General features: G+C 42.6%; 1 protein-coding gene across 1 annotated transcript; it reads right to left on the bottom strand.

The window, feature by feature from the left end:
- Positions 1-932: 932 nt before the first annotated feature.
- On the bottom strand, positions 933-21,637 carry LOC103648354 (uncharacterized). Its single transcript, XM_008672838.2, has 2 exons — positions 21,417-21,637; positions 933-2,987 (listed from the first exon to the last, which is right to left on the bottom strand). Exons 1-2 carry the CDS (start codon positions 21,635-21,637, stop codon positions 1,133-1,135), a joined length of 2,076 nt encoding a protein of 691 aa, XP_008671060.1. The 3' UTR covers positions 933-1,132.
- Between the last annotated feature and the right edge of the window lie 220 nt (positions 21,638-21,857).

The following is a 21,857-nucleotide window of genomic DNA, read 5'->3' as shown; positions in this document are numbered from 1 at the left end:
AAGCAGGTCAAGCAGTTTTATAATAAATTTGCAGTTATTGATAAGGAGTGGAGTGTGGTTGTGTTTGGACCAAACCTTAGCGACACGGCGGGTGTCCTTTAACCTAGCGACAAATGCACCCGTGGCACAACCTGCATGGTTAGTAACTGTTGTCCAAACCGGTTCAATGACAGGGAGGAAGGAGGGGTTATGGAGCCAAGCATTCTCAAAACGGAAGCAGCGAGTTTTGGGGATAGAGGTGTCTATGGTGATTTTTAGAGGGGTGTGATCTGAGGTGGCGTGAGAGAGGGAGGTGAGGGAGGTGTTGGGTGCAGTAGACTCAAATTCACCATTGAAGAAAGTATGATCAAGTCGAGCCAGAACAGGAGACGTACGTTTGTTTGACCAAGTGAAAAGCCGATCAAGGAGTGGGAGCTCGACTAGAGATAAATCATGAATGGTACTGTTAAAAGCGCTCGCTAAGGAGACATCAAAGTTATCATTGTTTTTGTCAGAGGGGTCGCGAATAAGATTAAAGTCACCTGTTATCATCCAGGGACCAGAAATTGAGTTGGCGAGAGAGCGAAGCTCGTCCAGGAAGGCAGCAGTGTAGAGGTGGTCAGCAGGAGCGTATACGTTTGTAAGGGTAAAGGTGATATCAGAAAAGTTGTAAGAAAGGACGGTAGAGAGAGTATAGGTTGCATTGGAGACAGAGACAAGGGAGAAATGGGAGGCGTTCCAGGCAGTCGCAATGCCGCCGCGGGAGCCATTGGCGGGGAGGAAAGTATGAGCAGAAAGAGAGGTGGGAAGGAAGGATTTGAATTTTTTGGGGGGAATGTCACTGAGTTTGGTCTCCTGGACACATGCGATCGAGGGATGGCAGGTAGCGAACACATCGCGCACAGCTGCACACTTATCCTCGTGGCCAAGACCGCGAACGTTCCAAGAGACAATGACAATATTGCGGTTGGAGTTCATAAGACAAACATACACGACGTCCAGAGAGGGGGGTGTGTGGAAACATCGGCATACATGTGGAGAACAAAATATTCGAGCCCGAACAGGGAAATACAGTGTAAGAAATGGGATGCAAAGGAGAACTTGCTAGGAGAACACGAGCCTAGCCTCGGCAGGGCACAGGAGCTGGTGACAATCATGCATAATGTCCAAGCACCTGTTCCAGCTCAGCTGTAGCTGTCGCCGACAGGGCCACCGTGCCAGCGAGCGCCCTTAGATCAGCAGCATTCAAAGTACGGTTGCGCAGCAGACCACGGCGCTTAACCTGAACCTTGAGTTCCTTGGAGCAGTTTGCTAGTTCATCCTTCAGAGATTTCAGCCGCGATGCTTTGGTGGACATATCGACATAGTGAGCAGGCTCCTTCGCGCGCAAGCGCTCGCTGTGGCGAGAAGCAAGGAGTTGGCCAGCACCCTTGTATTTGGCTGCATGATCAGCCGAACGCTTGGCGCGGACACGGATCTTCCGAGCAGAGGCCTCGTGAATAGGGTCAGGTTCAAGGGAGGACATGGGGATAGGCGATTTACACTCCGCGACAGGGGAGTTTTGCGCAGCGGCCATGTCAGGAAGAGGGGGGAGGGCGGCAGCAAGGGGGTCTGCAACAGCAAGCATGGGGAGATGACAAAGCTTTATGATAATGGGGAGAGCAGGGAGGCGAGGGAGAGGAGCACGGCAGGGCTGAAGAAGGGTCGCTGCGGGAATCATAGAAGCAAGACGCGCAAGGATGGAGACGTGGGGGGTGGTGGTGAGTGTAGAAACAGAGAGGCAGTGGTGAGGGCGGGAGTGGGCTTGGTGTGCAGATGGGTATGCGGACAGGGGGAGCAGGCAGGGCTGCGCAACGTGGTAAGCTGGTGGGGTTACCAGAGGTTGCGAAGTCGGCAAGACAAAAAAGGGACGGGGAGTTTCGAGGGGGGCACAAGCATCTGGAATCGGCCAAGAGGTAATCAGCTGCAGCTGGCAGATATAGCAGTCGCCAGTAGAAGCATCGCGAAGTCGCAGTTCAGCAGGAATGCGAGAGACGTCGTCCACCTGGACTACCACCCGGACGGAGGAGTAGTCATAGCCCGAGGTGCAGCGCCAGTCCACCTCCACGACGGAGCCGAAGGACAGGAAGGCCAGGCGAAGGAGGTCCTCATGCCAGTAGGCCAGGGGAAACCCGAGGACGGATAGGGCCGCTTGCACCCCCACCCGGCGCTTGGAGCTGAACCCGTCGTGAGGTACCAGAGTGATCACAGCGTCTTTGTGCAACAAGGGGGAGCGACCCACAGCAGCAGCACATTCGCCCGCCGACTGAAAGCGAACAAGCAAGGAGCCAAGCGAGTAGGGGAGCACTTCAAGATTGATGTCCGGGAGGGCAGCGCGGATCGCTTCCCAGATGAAGGGCGTAGGAGCTTGAATGGCCGACTGAGATGTAAGAGAAGCAAACGCGAACACAGCAGCAGCAGCATGCCGGCCGGGGGGCAGGAACACATCGAGGGAGCCTTGTCGGCAAGGGCCGCCCAGGGAACCCGAGCCAGCAGACTCCGAGGGAGCACTGACAGGGGAGGGGTCGGGGGGCGGGGTTGATGAGGTGGTGAGGGTGGGCAGGGGGGCAGGCGGGGGAAGGTCGTGAGGGGGAGGGGGAGGCAGGGGCAACGATAGGCGGGAGCAAGCAGAGGAGTGGGGCGAGGCACGATGGCGCAGGGAGACGGAAGGAATGGCGGTAGGCGCAGCGGCGACAAGAGCGGGTGAGAGGGCAGGTAGTGCAGACAGGGAGGGCGGCGGCGAGTGAGACTTCGACACAGGCAGCGGAGGTGCTGAGCACTGTCGGCTCCGGTGTCCTTGGCGGCCGCAAGAGCGACAACGGATAGGGTCGCGACAAGCAGCAATTTGGTGGTCCGTAGCAAAACAGCGGAAGCAGGAGTTTGGGTGGATTTGAGCATATCCTTTTGTATCGGCATATGGATGATGGCTCGGCGGCCTTTCTCGGCTCCAGGAGCCGTTTTTCCTCGGCCTTTGGGTTCAGGAGAAGCATTGCACAGATCACCCTTGACCGGATCACCGGATTTCGGCTATCGGCAGTACGATCTGCTGAGTGTACAATGATATCCATTTGGATCAGACTGTGTGCGTAGCGCGCGCGCGATCTTTTATTTAGTTTCGTTTTCGTGCTCACCCATAACGGCGTGCTTGTACTTATTATTATAAGACACGAATTAGGCTGTGGTAACCATACGATACCTGCCATCGGAGTTCCTCCGTCTCGTTACACCAAATGCAAAAAAACAAAATAATTAGAGAGGTGCAATAAGTGAAAACAGAGGGGAAAAAATAGCTTCATGAATATCAAAGGCCAGTTCGTAGAACTAGAATTTTCCTTTGTCGTCAATCTATGTCCTGTTGTTGTTGTTGTTACTCGCGTGTCCGGTGATAACTTTGGCTCCGGACTCCATGGCAATAGTCACATCGTCACAATACCTATCTTTCTTTTCTTTAACATGGTAGTAGGAAACCGCATATGCTGGTTTGACAAGACCATGGCTTTAGAGAGATTTTCGTCCGTAAGATGTATATATTTGTTAAATAGCTAAAACCTGGTCCCGAAGGTTTTTACGTGTGGTTTTTTATAAATGTAATGGTCTAATGGATAACACATAACGTTAAATTATTCCAACCGTAATCAGATATCACACTAAAATTGAATTATTATTTTTATCATTTACGTTATAGTTCTTGAACCAAACAGCACTAAATTATTAATAGCTATAGGAGGAGAGAGTCCCCCACTTGTGAATATATATACTGTGCCAAAAGAGTAAAACCATCATCAAGAGCCAGATATACCTAGATTTGCCACAAGCCACGTGTCCATAATCATACACCCAACGTATGACACGAATCTAGTTTTCCTTTCTAACTATTGTTCCTGAATTGAAACAATAAGTTCGTAGGTGCGTTTGGTTGCAATGACAGTACATGACGGGATTAGACGATCCCTCAAATAAGTTTCTTTGGTTCAGAGTCAAGAGTTAGGAAAGGGTGTCTCTTTTATCATACCTAAAAGACTGGATGCTGCTTATAATATTTCTTATTAACTTGCAGCATGAGATTTGCGACTGACTGGTCCAAGCAGGATCTGGAGTCTTGGTAACATGGACTAAGCAGGCGCCCGCTCTCACCCACTCGCTAGCAACACCAAGAGCGGAAGCTCCGAAGCGAATGGCGTTTGCGGTTCCTGCTTGCCTTTTGGCCGCGTTGGCCTAGCTCAGGTTCTCCTGCTTCTCGTGCCCTTCTCCCAGGTCTTCTTGTTTTCCTTCAATGGATTTCTCTCTTCTGGACTTTCGGCCAGGCTTGGCCTTCGCGGACTCCCTCTGGGATGCCCTGGAAGCCTCAGTTTGCCCTGCTCGCCCCTGTTTGTGGTCGCCCTTCTGGCTGGTGATTTCCTTTGGCAGATGCATCTTCAAGTTGAATTCGGTCTCCGTCGGTCATCTTCTCCAGGCTGCTCTCGGTGGGCTCGCCGCGGATTTTGAAGTTCTTCAGCTGGCTGACCGTGTTTTTCGGTTCTCGGTTTCCTCGATGGCGGTGGGTTTTCACATTTATAACTTGGGTTCCATTGAGCGTAAGGAGTTCAGAGCCTTCTTCAACCTCTGGAATCGTGGTGGACCTAATTGGAAGCATGAATTCAGGCTTTTTTTGGATGAGGAAGCTGCCTCCTGGTCGAAGGTCCGGGTCAGGAATATTCTGTCATATGCGGACGTGGTTAAGCTCCCTCTCACCGGTGCCAATGCTGTTCCGATTCGTAACCCTACCAGGACGCCTGGTGGTGCTCAGCATGCTGCTCGGGCTGGTTCCTCGGTTTTCAATCGTTTGGGTCATCCTTTCACTAATCGTGCCCAGGCTCTTAGCAGCTGGCGACCGCATGCTATGCCTCGGCTTCGCCCGAGGGTCTCCGTGTTCAATCATCTACACCCTCAGGCTTCGGGACCGTGGCTTTTTTCTTCTAAAGGAAGAACTGGTCTCCCTCGGTTCTTGGACCCTTATCCTTCTGGTGTTGCGCTTGGTGGCAGATTCCCTAACCGTTCCAAATTTCAAATTTCGAACTCTGGCCGGTCTCGTCCCTGCAACCTGCAATGGCGTCCCGTGCGTGCTCGCGGGCCTGATGGGCTGCCGGGCTCCAAGACCCTATGCTGTCATTTCTGTAAGGGCCGGGGACACCTGGACTTTTTCTGTCCCAGCAAGGTTACTTCCTTCGGTTCTCCTCTGACTTCGTTCCCTGCCTTTGGGAGTCGGGCCCTTTTGGTGGGAAACCAAAATTCTCCTGATCACAGCTCCTGGTTTCGCTCACCGGATACGTCTCTGTCCGGTGGACCGCCCGTTTTCAGTTGCTTCGAGGAGTTCGCCCGAGAAGTATTAAAAAAATCTGAATCGGCACCTCCTCAGTCTCTGACGCTTTCTCTGGGCGTCACTTCAACAAAACCCCAACTTGCTTCGTCTTCGTCTGCTGGTTGCCGATCCTCGCTTCCTACTCCGATGGCGTTTAGGCGGGTTGATCCCTGAAAGTCGCCTAGAGGGGGGGTGAATAGGCGGAACCTGAAAATTAAAACTTTATCCCCCAACTAGATCCCTTGATTAGTGGTTAGAACAAGATATACAAATATCGGAGAATAGAAACTAAGTTCTTGCTTGAAAGAAGTATTGCTAAATAATACGGGAGAGATAAATCAATACAACTAATAAGTTATAGAATAACAAAGCAAGTACCCTTAGATGAGAGGAGCACTAGAACAAGTTCTTTCTTGCAACGAGTTGCTTCACTAAATGGAAATTTAGCTTGAAGCAATACCAAATGAAATTAGCAAATAATGGTGCAAGAAAACTTAGAGCAAGGGAAAGCAAACAAATCACAAGCAATAAACACAATAGACACGGGTGATTTGTTTTACCGAGGTTCGGCCCTCGAAGGCCTAGTCCCCGTTGAGGAGTCCACTTAAGGACGGGTCTTTTTCAACCCTTTCCCTCTCTCCCCTGATCACACAAGGATCGGTGAGCTCTTCTTCTCAAGGATCACTCTCGATCCCACAAGGACCACCACAATCTTTGGTGTCTCTTGCTAGCTTTTACAAGCCTCCAAAACTTTGGAGGAAGTTCAATGGGAGTCAAAACTCCACGCGCAAATGAACACAAAGATGAAGCACACACTATCTCTCAATGAATCTCACAAGGCACTAGTGCTAAACTCAAATGAGTAGCTCTCTTTTGTTTGCTCTCTCTTTTGTGGCACTTGTGTTGGTTGTAGTGGTCTAAATCTTGTGTATAGGATGGATCAATGAATATATGTGGTTGGGAGGGCTTGAGTATGTCAACTAGATGACTTGGAATGTTGCTTGGGCTCCCTCTACTTGAAGTGGCCGGTTGGGGTGGTATTTATAGCCACCAATCAACATGTAGCCGTTGGAGAAGACTGCCTGTCGTATGGTGCACCGGACAGTCCGGTGCACACCGGACATGTCCGGTGCGACAGCCACGTCACCCGACCGTTAGGGTTCCGACCGTTGGAGAGCTGACTTCTGGGCCCGCCTGGATGTCCGGTGGCGCACCGGACATGTACTGTGGAGTGTCCGGTGCGCCATGCCACGCGTGCTTGACTTCTGCGCGCTCTGTCGCGCATTAAATGCGCTGGCAGGTGACCGTTGGCGCCGAAGTAGCCGTTGCCCCGCTGTCACACCGGACAGTCCGGTGAATTATAGCGGAGCAGCCGAAGTGAATTCCCGAGGCCGCTCATCCTTGGAGCACCGGACACTGTCCGGTGTACACCGGACAGTCCGGTGAATTATAGCGCGCCGGCTTCCGAGAATTCCCGAAGGTGAAGAGTTTAAAGTCGACCTTCCCTGGTGCACCGGACACTGTCCGGTGGTGCACCGGACAGTCCGGTGCACCAGACCAGGGTGCCTTCGGTTGGCCCTTTGCTCCTTTGTTTGAACCCAATACTTGGTCTTTTTATTGGTTAAGTGTGAACCTTTGGCACCTGTATAACTTATACACTAGAGCAAACTAGTTAGTCCAAATATTTGTGTTGGGCAATTCAACCACCAAAATTAATTAGGGACTAGGTGTAAGCCTAATTCCCTTTCAATCTCCCCCTTTTTGGTGATTGATGCCAACACAAACCAAAGCAAATGTAAAAGTGCGTAATTGAACTAGTTTGCATAATGTAAGTGCAAAGGTTGCTTGGAATTGAGCCAATATAAATACTTACAAGATATGCATGGATTGTTTCTTTATTTTTAGCATTTTGGACCATGCTCGCACCACAAGTTTTGTTTTTGCAAATTCTTTTTGTAAAACGTTTCAAAGTTTTTTTTTGCAAAATAGTCAAAGGTAAATGAATAAGATTTTTGCGAAGCATTTTCAAGATATGAAATTTTGTCCACTTGTTCAAATGCTTTTCCTTTGACTAAACAAAACTCCCCCTCAAATAAATTCTCCTCTTAGTGTTCAAGAGGGTTTTAAGATATCAAGTTTTGAGAAATACTACTTGCACCCCCTTTAGAACACAAAGAGATACCAATTTGAAATTCTCCAATTGAAAACCATTAATTTTAAAATTAGGGTGGTGGTGCGGTCCTTTTGCTTTGGGCCAATACTTTCTCCCCCTTTGGCATGAATCGCCAAAAACGGATACTTATAAAGAAATATAGGCCCTAATCCTAACTACTTGCTCTCCTTTGGCAAAGAAAACATATGAGTGAAGATTATACCAAAGATGGAGAGGCATTGTGGAGTGATGGCGAAGGGTAGATAATATCGATAGAGTAGAGTGGAAGCTTTGTCTTTGCCGAAGACTCCAATTCCCTTTCAATTGTACCTATGACTTGGTTTGAAATTCACTTGAAAACACATTAGTCATAGCATATAAAAGGGATATGATCAAGAGGATATTTTAAATTAAGCATGATCATAGTTCTATATAACATAGATTGCTCCCCCTAAATATGTGCGAGAGGAAAACATATGTTTGGCCTCAAATGCCAATTGCACATAATTAGATAAATGAGAACATATCTATATCATACAGAATGTGAAGTGCATTGTGTCATAGTATAAGTGTAATGCTCATGACAGTTTATGCACTTATGAAAGCATGTTGTAAATATTTCAAGCTTTTCCCTTAAGGATTTCAAAGAGGCTTAAGGACCATCCACCTTTGGAATAAAGGCAGCTTATCCTCGTTACAAGGTTAAGCTTTAAGCTCTTTGACAAATAAATCACTTCATCTAGTTTTAACAAAGATGCACTAAAGCATGAATGAATTTTTGAGAAGTTAAACTAGATATGAAGCAGGGATATGCATGGACATGCTTTCTCTTCCTTTTATACAAGATATGCAAGGAATGTATAGAAAAGGAAGATTTAGGTACAAGTTTAAATGAAAGGAGATAGTTTTACCTTTATGTACCTTTACATAGGGACGCTCTCTTCATTGTGCTTTGTCCTTGGTCTTAGATGCTTAAGACCTATTCTTAATGACAATATATGGAAATATTTTGCACAAGAGAGAGTTCTACAACTAGTGATCTTTTCAAGTTATTGTTAGCATATATCAAATGGATCACAAGTTGCATAAATGTATCATGAATTCCCCTTCTAACTTAGTGCATATCAAGAGAGATATCAGTTGATAGTATATACGGCACTAAGAAGCATGATTGTTGATTGAAGTCATTTAATGATCAAACAAATAACAGATGTGATCAAATGAACAACATACACATTAGATTACCAATTAAGCTTAGAGTAGGAGAATCCAGCAAATATGCTACTTTGGAGTGAAAGACAAGAATTTAAAAATAGTAGCATATTTCATGAGAAACTTATTCTCAGGCAAGAGACTATATGAAATTACTGAGATAAAGCAATAGTCTCAACAAAATCAAGATATATGAATAGACTCCCCCTAAAGATATGCATGGATGATTTACTTTAAAAACAAATAGGGAGAAGCATTATACATCTTGATAAAGGCTCATTAAATTTTGCAATAACAACTTAAGCCTAGTAATCTCATAATGAAAGTATTTAGAATACTCACAACCACACCATTTATTGTTTTGAAGACCTTATTATCCAAGTAGGTGTTGTTGTTCTTGATGTCCTCCTCTTTCATTTGAGAGTCCTCCCTTTGTAGTTGTTTCCTTTTCCTTTCAAACTTATTGAAAATACTCAAGAAAGATGTTAATAGCACAAGGGAGTATATGATAAAAGATGATTTCTTTAGATAGAAAATATAGACAGTTCATCATTCATAAGTCACACAGACATGAAGTAAAATCCTTAACATTAGTACACATTAACAGAAAAGAGGAATGAGCACCTTTTTAATCATTTTTTGATCAATCAAAGGAATTTTACTTTTTCATATTGAATTTATTATCATGACTTAGAAGCGTATCAATATGAGAATGGATATAGCAAAGGCATGAATTAGATTCTAATGGACAAGCGCATTTATGAAAATGATGTTGAATGCATACTTAGTTAATTTCGGTCCAATAAAGAATCTATTCCTCACAAGGGTAGAATATGATAATTTAGATTAAATACCCATTGAGATGGGAACCAAACTTAAGAAGAGGAGTTCCCATACCTTTGCTTTTTACCTTTCTTCCTTTGGGTGAAGATCAACCCATGAGGCTTGTGCACTTTCTTTCTTGTAGATTTTCATAATTGAACTCAAGAGAAATGTTAGTAGCAACACAAGCACTAGTTTCCATTTTTGTAATCATTTTGATAAGGAATGGGAAGCTAGATTACTAAAACATGGAAACTTCATAGCATGAACTAGATTATCCATAGATGATGTTATGCTCAATTTTAACTTATAAAACAAGCATAAATAATCCTTTAAGATTATGGGAATAAATTTAGTTCATGATATGGAAAGCGATAAATGTGAAAGAATCAAATCCAATTTAAGTAAGTAGAAACACATCATAAACATTTGGATTTATATATTTTTTTTTATGTTAGATTACACGCTTCTAAAGAGAAACTTATTCTCTACATGTGAGACTACTTGGGTTACTTAGATAAAAATCATTAGTCTCACTATTTTAGTTATAGAGAGAGTTTTCCTTTTACAAGTGTCCTAAGGATTTGAATTCCTTACATGACACCTTATTCTTTTAAGAACATGAAATATCTCTCTATATCTAGAATCATGGCAATAACAAGATAATTAGAGGAAGAATATGCCATGACATACTTGCAACAAATTAAAGCATGTAGATTGCCATAGAATGGAAATGATGAATGTGCAAACTACCATATGAGAGGAAATTCTTCAAAGAATGGTAATATCAATTTAAAGACATTTAAAGTGCTTCAAATTTTCTATGTGACTACACAAGACACATAAGAAATGATATTTTAAATACTTGCACTTAAAAGATAAGTGTTACCATCCTTTGGCTTTCCTCCATGTTGTAGGCCTTGATTTTTCCGCATAAGATAATTCTTTATTTCCTACAACATCAATAACTTCCTCGAGATGATATGAGTTTAAGATGTAGTAGTTTGAAGAATAACCTTGGGTCAATCACTGATATAGATTATTGAAGATTGATAGCTTGAATGGACTCTCTCAAGCACCCCAAGGCTTCATATCATCTCCTTCTCCTACAAATCTTGTCAAGCATATTTTGGTACCCATCGCTTGATGGGTCCATCATGGTTAGTCAACAAAGATCTAGGAACCCAAAAGTCCTTTGTGTTAGCACTAGGTAAACTCATTACCTTTCTAGCACAAGTTGCAATTTTGGGTTGCCTAGTTACATGAGAATCAATTGACAAGTTAGGAGTGAAATTGTTACCAATGGGACAATCCTTGCATTGATGTCCCTTCTTACGGCATGTGTAGCAAAGGCGTTTTCCAAGATTTGACGTTTTCTTCTTTCCTTGTTTGTTGCCTGCTACATGGTTAGTAAAAACTTTCTTTTCTAACCCTATGCCCTTTTGTTTTAAATGGGGACAAGATCTAAGCAAGTGTCCCTTCTTGGAGCATTTAAAACAAAGTCTATCATCCTTGTTAATAATCAAGCCATTTTTAATGTAGGGACATGACCTAATCAAGTGCCCCTCTTCAAAGCATTCACTACACCTTTTGATGTGAAGTGTGGTTTGATCATTACCTTGGATGTTACCTTTTGTGGAGGCGTGGTTGAGGCTTTTGGAGGAGGTGTTGAATTTCATCTTTTGTTTCTTCCTCTTGGCAATCCTCAAATCCTTGACATTTTCTTCAAGGGATGTAGTACATGCCACGGTTGTTCCCGTCTCAAGCTTCTTCACCATGTGATCACGGTTATCTTGAGAAGGTTGGGCAATGCATTTCCCTTTTAGTTGTGTCAAGCTCTTCTTTAGCCTCTCATTTTCTTCTTTGAGCTTTTGATATGAATCATCATTTGTTCCTGCAAATTCTAGCTCAAAGGAAGATTTGCTTGTTGACAAACAACAAGCATTAGCACATGGTAATATAGTATCAATTTGAGTACATGTGCATGAGTGAGGTTGTTGGGATTTTAAGTTTTCTATCACGACCTCATGAGCAATGTTTAATATGATATGATCATCCATAAGATTTTCATGAGAACATAGAAGCATATCATATTTTTCTTGAAAAGCTAGATTTTCAACTTTTAGCTTTTCTACTTGGTCCTTAAGCGAGGTATTCCTATTTACTAATTGAGCGATACAATGTAAAGCGTTATCATGCTCAATTGAAACAGTTTCATACCTTTGGACCAAATCAACATGAGAGCACTTTAGCTCCTCATGTTCTTTAGTCAACTCGTCAAAGTGTTGCATCTTCATGGAGAGAATACTTTCTAGCCTTTGACGAGCTTCGCCTTGCTCTCTCGCTCTTTCTATAAGTTTGAGCATGACCGCCTTATCTTCTTGGCTTAAGCGAGCGTAGAGTTGCACAAAGCTTCTTTCTTCCTCCTCATCCTCATTTGTGCTTCCTCTATCATTTGCATTAGCCACACAACACATGTGGGAATCGAAATGGGAAGACAAACCTTTTGGAGAGGTGGATTCATCGTTTGGTCTCCATCGTTCATTCTCTTCTTCTTCCTTGCAAGGGTTAGCATCACAAATACTAAAGGAAGTAGAGACACAAAATGAACTATCATGTTTGGACTCATCAAATTTGCTTCTAATTCTAGTCCAAATATCATGCGCATCATGGACGGATTCGTCATAGTTTGATATGAAGGCATGATAATCTTCTTTGCTAAGAGAATTAGTTAAGATGTCAAAAGCTAGATAGTTTAAGCGATAACATCTTTGATCCTCCTCGGAATTAATTTTTCCATTGAAATTAGAGGGAAAAATACTCTTGTCTATAATTTGTTCTAATCGAGGATCTATGGTTCTAAAAGCATTTATCACACTAGATGACCATGAATCATAGTTAGAACAATCATCAAATAAAATCTCAAGAGTTACCTCCTTCCGAGTTGGGTTCTCCTGGGTCTTCTTGTTCTTTTGGGATCTTCTACGAGCCATCACTTCGAGTTGTTAGACTCAAGATGAAGTGCCTACCTCTGATACCAATTGAAAGTCGCCTAGAGGGGGGGGGGTGAATAGGCGGAACCTGAAAATTAAAACTTTATCCCCCAACTAGATCCCTTGATTAGTGGTTAGAACAAGATATACAAATATCGGAGAATAGAAACTAAGTTCTTGCTTGAAAGAAGTATTGCTAAATAACGCGGGAGAGATAAATCAATACAACTAATAAGTTATAGAATAACAAAGCAAGTACCCTTAGATGAGAGGAGCACTAGAACAAGTTCTTTCTTGCAACGAGTTGCTTCACTAAATGGAAATTTAGCTTGAAGCAATACCAAATGAAATTAGCAAATAATGGTGCAAGAAAACTTAGAGCAAGGGAAAGCAAACAAATCACAAGCAATAAACACAATAGACACGGGTGATTTGTTTTACCGAGGTTCGGCCCTCGAAGGCCTAGTCCCCGTTGAGGAGTCCACTTAAGGACGGGTCTTTTTTAACCCTTTCCCTCTCTCCCCTGATCACACAAGGATTGGTGAGCTCTTCTTCTTCTCAAGGATCACTCTCGATCCCACAAGGACCACCACAATCTTTGGTGTCTCTTGCTAGCTTTTACAAGCCTCCAAAACTTTGGAGGAAGTTCAATGGGAGTCAAAACTCCACGCGCAAATGAACACAAAGATGAAGCACACACTATCTCTCAATGAATCTCACAAGGCACTAGTGCTAAACTCAAATGAGTAGCTCTCTTTTGTTTGCTCTCTCTTTTGTGGCACTTGTGTTGGTTGTAGTGGTCTAAATCTTGTGTATAGGATGGATCAATGAATATATGTGGTTGGGAGGGCTTGAGTATGTCAACTAGATGACTTGGAATGTTGCTTGGGCTCCCTCTACTTGAAGTGGCCGGTTGGGGTGGTATTTATAGCCACCAATCAACATGTAGCCGTTGGAGAAGACTGCCTGTCGTATGGTGCACCGGACAGTCCGGTGCACACCGGACATGTCCGGTGCGACAGCCACGTCACCCGACCGTTAGGGTTCCGACCGTTGGAGAGCTGACTTCTGGGCCCGCCTGGATGTCCGGTGGCGCACCGGACATGTACTGTGGAGTGTCCGGTGCGCCATGCCACGCGTGCTTGACTTCTGCGCGCTCTGTCGCGCATTAAATGCGCTGGCAGGTGACCGTTGGCGCCGAAGTAGCCGTTGCCCCGCTGTCACACCGGACAGTCCGGTGTACACCGGACAGTCCGGTGAATTATAGCGGAGCAGCCGAAGTGAATTCCCGAGGCCGCTCATCCTTGGAGCACCGGACACTGTCCGGTGTACACCGGACAGTCCGGTGAATTATAGCGCGCCGGCTTCCGAGAATTCCCGAAGGTGAAGAGTTTAAAGTCGACCTTCCCTGGTGCACCGGACACTGTCCGGTGGTGCACCGGACAGTCCGGTGCACCAGACCAGGGTGCCTTCGGTTGGCCCTTTGCTCCTTTGTTTGAACCCAATACTTGGTCTTTTTATTGGTTAAGTGTGAACCTTTGGCACCTGTATAACTTATACACTAGAGCAAACTAGTTAGTCCAAATATTTGTGTTGGGCAATTCAACCACCAAAATTAATTAGGGACTAGGTGTAAGCCTAATTCCCTTTCAATCTCCCCCTTTTTGGTGATTGATGCCAACACAAACCAAAGCAAATGTAAAAGTGCGTAATTGAACTAGTTTGCATAATGTAAGTGCAAAGGTTGCTTGGAATTGAGCCAATATAAATACTTACAAGATATGCATGGATTGTTTCTTTATTTTTAGCATTTTGGACCATGCTCGCACCACAAGTTTTGTTTTTGCAAATTCTTTTTGTAAAATGTTTCAAAGTTTTTTTTTTGCAAAATAGTCAAAGGTAAATGAATAAGATTTTTGCGAAGCATTTTCAAGATATGAAATTTTGTCCACTTGTTCAAATGCTTTTCCTTTGACTAAACAAAACTCCCCCTCAAATAAATTCTCCTCTTAGTGTTCAAGAGGGTTTTAAGATATCAAGTTTTGAGAAATACTACTTGCACCCCCTTTAGAACACAAAGAGATACCAATTTGAAATTCTCCAATTGAAAACCATTAATTTTAAAATTAGGGTGGTGGTGCGGTCCTTTTGCTTTGGGCCAATACTTTCTCCCCCTTTGGCATGAATCGCCAAAAACGGATACTTATAAAGAAATATAGGCCCTAATCCTAACTACTTGCTCTCCTTTGGCAAAGAAAACATATGAGTGAAGATTATACCAAAGATGGAGAGGCATTGTGGAGTGATGGCGAAGGGTAGATAATATCGATAGAGTAGAGTGGAAGCTTTGTCTTTGCCGAAGACTCCAATTCCCTTTCAATTGTACCTATGACTTGGTTTGAAATTCACTTGAAAACACATTAGTCATAGCATATAAAAGGGATATGATCAAGAGGATATTTTAAATTAAGCATGATCATAGTTCTATATAACATAGATTGCTCCCCCTAAATATGTGCGAGAGGAAAACATATGTTTGGCCTCAAATGCCAATTGCACATAATTAGATAAATGAGAACATATCTATATCATACAGAATGTGAAGTGCATTGTGTCATAGTATAAGTGTAATGCTCATGACAGTTTATGCACTTATGAAAGCATGTTGTAAATATTTCAAGCTTTTCCCTTAAGGATTTCAAAGAGGCTTAAGGACCATCCACCTTTGGAATAAAGGCAGCTTATCCTCGTTACAAGGTTAAGCTTTAAGCTCTTTGACAAATAAATCACTTCATCTAGTTTTAACAAAGATGCACTAAAGCATGAATGAATTTTTGAGAAGTTAAACTAGATATGAAGCAGGGATATGCATGGACATGCTTTCTCTTCCTTTTATACAAGATATGCAAGGAATGTATAGAAAAGGAAGATTTAGGTACAAGTTTAAATGAAAGGAGATAGTTTTACCTTTATGTACCTTTACATAGGGACGCTCTCTTCATTGTGCTTTGTCCTTGGTCTTAGATGCTTAAGACCTATTCTTAATGACAATATATGGAAATATTTTGCACAAGAGAGAGTTCTACAACTAGTGATCTTTTCAAGTTATTGTTAGCATATATCAAATGGATCACAAGTTGCATAAATGTATCATGAATTCCCCTTCTAACTTAGTGCATATCAAGAGAGATATCAGTTGATAGTATATACGGCACTAAGAAGCATGATTGTTGATTGAAGTCATTTAATGATCAAACAAATAACAGATGTGATCAAATGAACAACATACACATTAGATTACCAATTAAGCTTAGAGTAGGAGAATCCAGCAAATATGCTACTTTGGAGTGAAAGACAAGAATTTAAAAATAGTAGCATATTTCATGAGAAACTTATTCTCAGGCAAGAGACTATATGAAATTACTGAGATAAAGCAATAGTCTCAACAAAATCAAGATATATGAATAGACTCCCCCTAAAGATATGCATGGATGATTTACTTTAAAAACAAATAGGGAGAAGCATTATACATCTTGATAAAGGCTCATTAAATTTTGCAATAACAACTTAAGCCTAGTAATCTCATAATGAAAGTATTTAGAATACTCACAACCACACCATTTATTGTTTTGAAGACCTTATTATCCAAGTAGGTGTTGTTGTTCTTGATGTCCTCCTCTTTCATTTGAGAGTCCTCCCTTTGTAGTTGTTTCCTTTTCCTTTCAAACTTATTGAAAATACTCAAGAAAGATGTTAATAGCACAAGGGAGTATATGATAAAAGATGATTTCTTTAGATAGAAAATATAGACAGTTCATCATTCATAAGTCACACAGACATGAAGTAAAATCCTTAACATTAGTACACATTAACAGAAAAGAGGAATGAGCACCTTTTTAATCATTTTTTGATCAATCAAAGGAATTTTACTTTTTCATATTGAATTTATTATCATGACTTAGAAGCGTATCAATATGAGAATGGATATAGCAAAGGCATGAATTAGATTCTAATGGACAAGCGCATTTATGAAAATGATGTTGAATGCATACTTAGTTAATTTCGGTCCAATAAAGAATCTATTCCTCACAAGGGTAGAATATGATAATTTAGATTAAATACCCATTGAGATGGGAACCAAACTTAAGAAGAGGAGTTCCCATACCTTTGCTTTTTACCTTTCTTCCTTTGGGTGAAGATCAACCCATGAGGCTTGTGCACTTTCTTTCTTGTAGATTTTCATAATTGAACTCAAGAGAAATGTTAGTAGCAACACAAGCACTAGTTTCCATTTTTGTAATCATTTTGATAAGGAATGGGAAGCTAGATTACTAAAACATGGAAACTTCATAGCATGAACTAGATTATCCATAGATGATGTTATGCTCAATTTTAACTTATAAAACAAGCATAAATAATCCTTTAAGATTATGGGAATAAATTTAGTTCATGATATGGAAAGCGATAAATGTGAAAGAATCAAATCCAATTTAAGTAAGTAGAAACACATCATAAACATTTGGATTTATATATTTTTTTTTATGTTAGATTACACGCTTCTAAAGAGAAACTTATTCTCTACATGTGAGACTACTTGGGTTACTTAGATAAAAATCATTAGTCTCACTATTTTAGTTATAGAGAGAGTTTTCCTTTTACAAGTGTCCTAAGGATTTGAATTCCTTACATGACACCTTATTCTTTTAAGAACATGAAATATCTCTCTATATCTAGAATCATGGCAATAACAAGATAATTAGAGGAAGAATATGCCATGACATACTTGCAACAAATTAAAGCATGTAGATTGCCATAGAATGGAAATGATGAATGTGCAAACTACCATATGAGAGGAAATTCTTCAAAGAATGGTAATATCAATTTAAAGACATTTAAAGTGCTTCAAATTTTCTATGTGACTACACAAGACACATAAGAAATGATATTTTAAATACTTGCACTTAAAAGATAAGTGTTACCATCCTTTGGCTTTCCTCCATGTTGTAGGCCTTGATTTTTCCGCATAAGATAATTCTTTATTTCCTACAACATCAATAACTTCCTCGAGATGATATGAGTTTAAGATGTAGTAGTTTGAAGAATAACCTTGGGTCAATCACTGATATAGATTATTGAAGATTGATAGCTTGAATGGACTCTCTCAAGCACCCCAAGGCTTCATATCATCTCCTTCTCCTACAAATCTTGTCAAGCATATTTTGGTACCCATCGCTTGATGGGTCCATCATGGTTAGTCAACAAAGATCTAGGAACCCAAAAGTCCTTTGTGTTAGCACTAGGTAAACTCATTACCTTTCTAGCACAAGTTGCAATTTTGGGTTGCCTAGTTACATGAGAATCAATTGACAAGTTAGGAGTGAAATTGTTACCAATGGGACAATCCTTGCATTGATGTCCCTTCTTACGGCATGTGTAGCAAAGGCGTTTTCCAAGATTTGACGTTTTCTTCTTTCCTTGTTTGTTGCCTGCTACATGGTTAGTAAAAACTTTCTTTTCTAACCCTATGCCTTTTTGTTTTAAATGGGGACAAGATCTAAGCAAGTGTCCCTTCTTGGAGCATTTAAAACAAAGTCTATCATCCTTGTTAATAATCAAGCCATTTTTAATGTAGGGACATGACCTAATCAAGTGCCCCTCTTCAAAGCATTCACTACACCTTTTGATGTGAAGTGTGGTTTGATCATTACCTTGGATGTTACCTTTTGTGGAGGCGTGGTTGAGGCTTTTGGAGGAGGTGTTGAATTTCATCTTTTGTTTCTTCCTCTTGGCAATCCTCAAATCCTTGACATTTTCTTCAAGGGATGTAGTACATGCCACGGTTGTTCCCGTCTCAAGCTTCTTCACCATGTGATCACGGTTATCTTGAGAAGGTTGGGCAATGCATTTCCCTTTTAGTTGTGTCAAGCTCTTCTTTAGCCTCTCATTTTCTTCTTTGAGCTTTTGATATGAATCATCATTTGTTCCTGCAAATTCTAGCTCAAAGGAAGATTTGCTTGTTGACAAACAACAAGCATTAGCACATGGTAATATAGTATCAATTTGAGTACATGTGCATGAGTGAGGTTGTTGGGATTTTAAGTTTTCTATCACGACCTCATGAGCAATGTTTAATATGATATGATCATCCATAAGATTTTCATGAGAACATAGAAGCATATCATATTTTTCTTGAAAAGCTAGATTTTCAACTTTTAGCTTTTCTACTTGGTCCTTAAGCGAGGTATTCCTATTTACTAATTGAGCGATACAATGTAAAGCGTTATCATGCTCAATTGAAACAGTTTCATACCTTTGGACCAAATCAACATGAGAGCACTTTAGCTCCTCATGTTCTTTAGTCAACTCGTCAAAGTGTTGCATCTTCATGGAGAGAATACTTTCTAGCCTTTGACGAGCTTCGCCTTGCTCTCTCGCTCTTTCTATAAGTTTGAGCATGACCGCCTTATCTTCTTGGCTTAAGCGAGCGTAGAGTTGCACAAAGCTTCTTTCTTCCTCCTCATCCTCATTTGTGCTTCCTCTATCATTTGCATTAGCCACACAACACATGTGGGAATCGAAATGGGAAGACAAACCTTTTGGAGAGGTGGATTCATCGTTTGGTCTCCATCGTTCATTCTCTTCTTCTTCCTTGCAAGGGTTAGCATCACAAATACTAAAGGAAGTTGAGACACAAAATGAACTATCATGTTTGGACTCATCAAATTTGCTTCTAATTCTAGTCCAAATATCATGCGCATCATGGACGGATTCGTCATAGTTTGATATGAAGGCATGATAATCTTCTTTGCTAAGAGAATTAGTTAAGATGTCAAAAGCTAGATAGTTTAAGCGATAACATCTTTGATCCTCCTCGGAATTAATTTTTCCATTGAAATTAGAGGGAAAAATACTCTTGTCTATAATTTGTTCTAATCGAGGATCTATGGTTCTAAAAGCATTTATCACACTAGATGACCATGAATCATAGTTAGAACAATCATCAAATAAAATCTCAAGAGTTACCTCCTTCCGAGTTGGGTTCTCCTGGGTCTTCTTGTTCTTTTGGGATCTTCTACGAGCCATCACTTCGAGTTGTTAGACTCAAGATGAAGTGCCTACCTCTGATACCAATTGAAAGTCGCCTAGAGGGGGGGTGAATAGGCGGAACCTGAAAATTAAAACTTTATCCCCCAACTAGATCCCTTGATTAGTGGTTAGAACAAGATATACAAATATCGGAGAATAGAAACTAAGTTCTTGCTTGAAAGAAGTATTGCTAAATAATGCGGGAGAGATAAATCAATACAACTAATAAGTTATAGAATAACAAAGCAAGTACCCTTAGATGAGAGGAGCACTAGAACAAGTTCTTTCTTGCAACGAGTTGCTTCACTAAATGGAAATTTAGCTTGAAGCAATACCAAATGAAATTAGCAAATAATGGTGCAAGAAAACTTAGAGCAAGGGAAAGCAAACAAATCACAAGCAATAAACACAATAGACACGGGTGATTTGTTTTATCGAGGTTCGGCCCTCGAAGGCCTAGTCCCCGTTGAGGAGTCCACTTAAGGACGGGTCTTTTTCAACCCTTTCCCTCTCTCCCCTGATCACACAAGGATCGGTGAGCTCTTCTTCTTCTCAAGGATCACTCTCGATCCCACAAGGACCACCACAATCTTTGGTGTCTCTTGCTAGCTTTTACAAGCCTCCAAAACTTTGGAGGAAGTTCAATGGGAGTCAAAACTCCACGCGCAAATGAACACAAAGATGAAGCACACACTATCTCTCAATGAATCTCACAAGGCACTAGTGCTAAACTCAAATGAGTAGCTCTCTTTTGTTTGCTCTCTCTTTTGTGGCACTTGTGTTGGTTGTAGTGGTCTAAATCTTGTGTATAGGATGGATCAATGAATATATGTGGTTGGGAGGGCTTGAGTATGTCAACTAGATGACTTGGAATGTTGCTTGGGCTCCCTCTACTTGAAGTGGCCGGTTGGGGTGGTATTTATAGCCACCAATCAACATGTAGCCGTTGGAGAAGACTGCCTGTCGTATGGTGCACCGGACAGTCCGGTGCACACCGGACATGTCCGGTGCGACAACCACGTCACCCGACCGTTAGGGTTCCGACCGTTGGAGAGCTGACTTCTGGGCCCGCCTGGATGTCCGGTGGCGCACCGGACATGTACTGTGGAGTGTCCGGTGCGCCATGCCACGCGTGCTTGACTTCTGCGCGCTCTGTCGCGCATTAAATGCGCTGGCAGGTGACCGTTGGCGCCGAAGTAGCCGTTGCCCCGCTGTCACACCGGACAGTCCGGTGTACACCGGACAGTCCGGTGAATTATAGCGGAGCAGCCGAAGTGAATTCCCGAGGCTGCCGAGTTCGCGAGGCCGCTCATCCTTGGAGCACCGGACACTGTCCGGTGTACACCGGACAGTCCGGTGAATTATAGCGCGCCGGCTTCCGATAATTCCCGAAGGTGAAGAGTTTAAAGTCGACCTTCCCTGGTGCACCGGACACTGTCCGGTGGTGCACCGGACAGTCCGGTGCACCAGACCAGGGTGCCTTCGGTTGGCCCTTTGCTCCTTTGTTTGAACCCAATACTTGGTCTTTTTATTGGTTAAGTGTGAACCTTTGGCACCTGTATAACTTATACACTAGAGCAAACTAGTTAGTCCAAATATTTGTGTTGGGCAATTCAACCACCATAATTAATTAGGGACTAGGTGTAAGCCTAATTCCCTTTCAATCCCGAACCCTTCCTCCCTCTGGGCTTCAACGCTTCGGTGGTCCTTCACCGGGAAATTATGGCAAGGTCAGTTTCTCGGCGTCTCCCGCCATTGCATGAGGACTGGGCTATTATCAACATTCAACCTTTACCTGACCATGAGATTACTTTCCCGACGGTGAGGGATGTGGTTAGAGAATACCTCGTGGAACACCGTCGGCTTGGGGTGCGTGATATTCAGCGGTCGCACCTGGGGCAGGTTCTGGTCCAGTTCAGTAGCATTCTTGAAAGGGACAACCTTATTCTGCTCGGTCCGCAACAGTATCTTGATGCTTCCTTCACTGTTCAGCGGCACAATGACGCTTGGAACCATAGAGCTCTTTATTTTAATCGGGAATGCTGGCTTATGTTGTTGGGATTCCCTATGGACTACCGTTCTTCAGAGCACTTGCAGGTGGCTATTGGCTCCTTTGGCAGATTGATTCTGTGGGAAGAAGACAGACGCAATATTTATAGGACTTTGCTCAGGGTGCGGGTCACGTCTCTGGAGGAAGTCCCGCAGTTCATTGTTTTTTCTGACGCTGATGGCTTTC

Source organism: Zea mays, chromosome 2 (assembly GCF_902167145.1).
Source record: "Zea mays cultivar B73 chromosome 2, Zm-B73-REFERENCE-NAM-5.0, whole genome shotgun sequence".
Taxonomy (NCBI): domain Eukaryota; kingdom Viridiplantae; phylum Streptophyta; class Magnoliopsida; order Poales; family Poaceae; genus Zea; species Zea mays.
The sequence above is the reverse complement of the archived record's forward strand: the minus strand, read 5'-3'. Positions and strand labels throughout refer to the sequence as shown.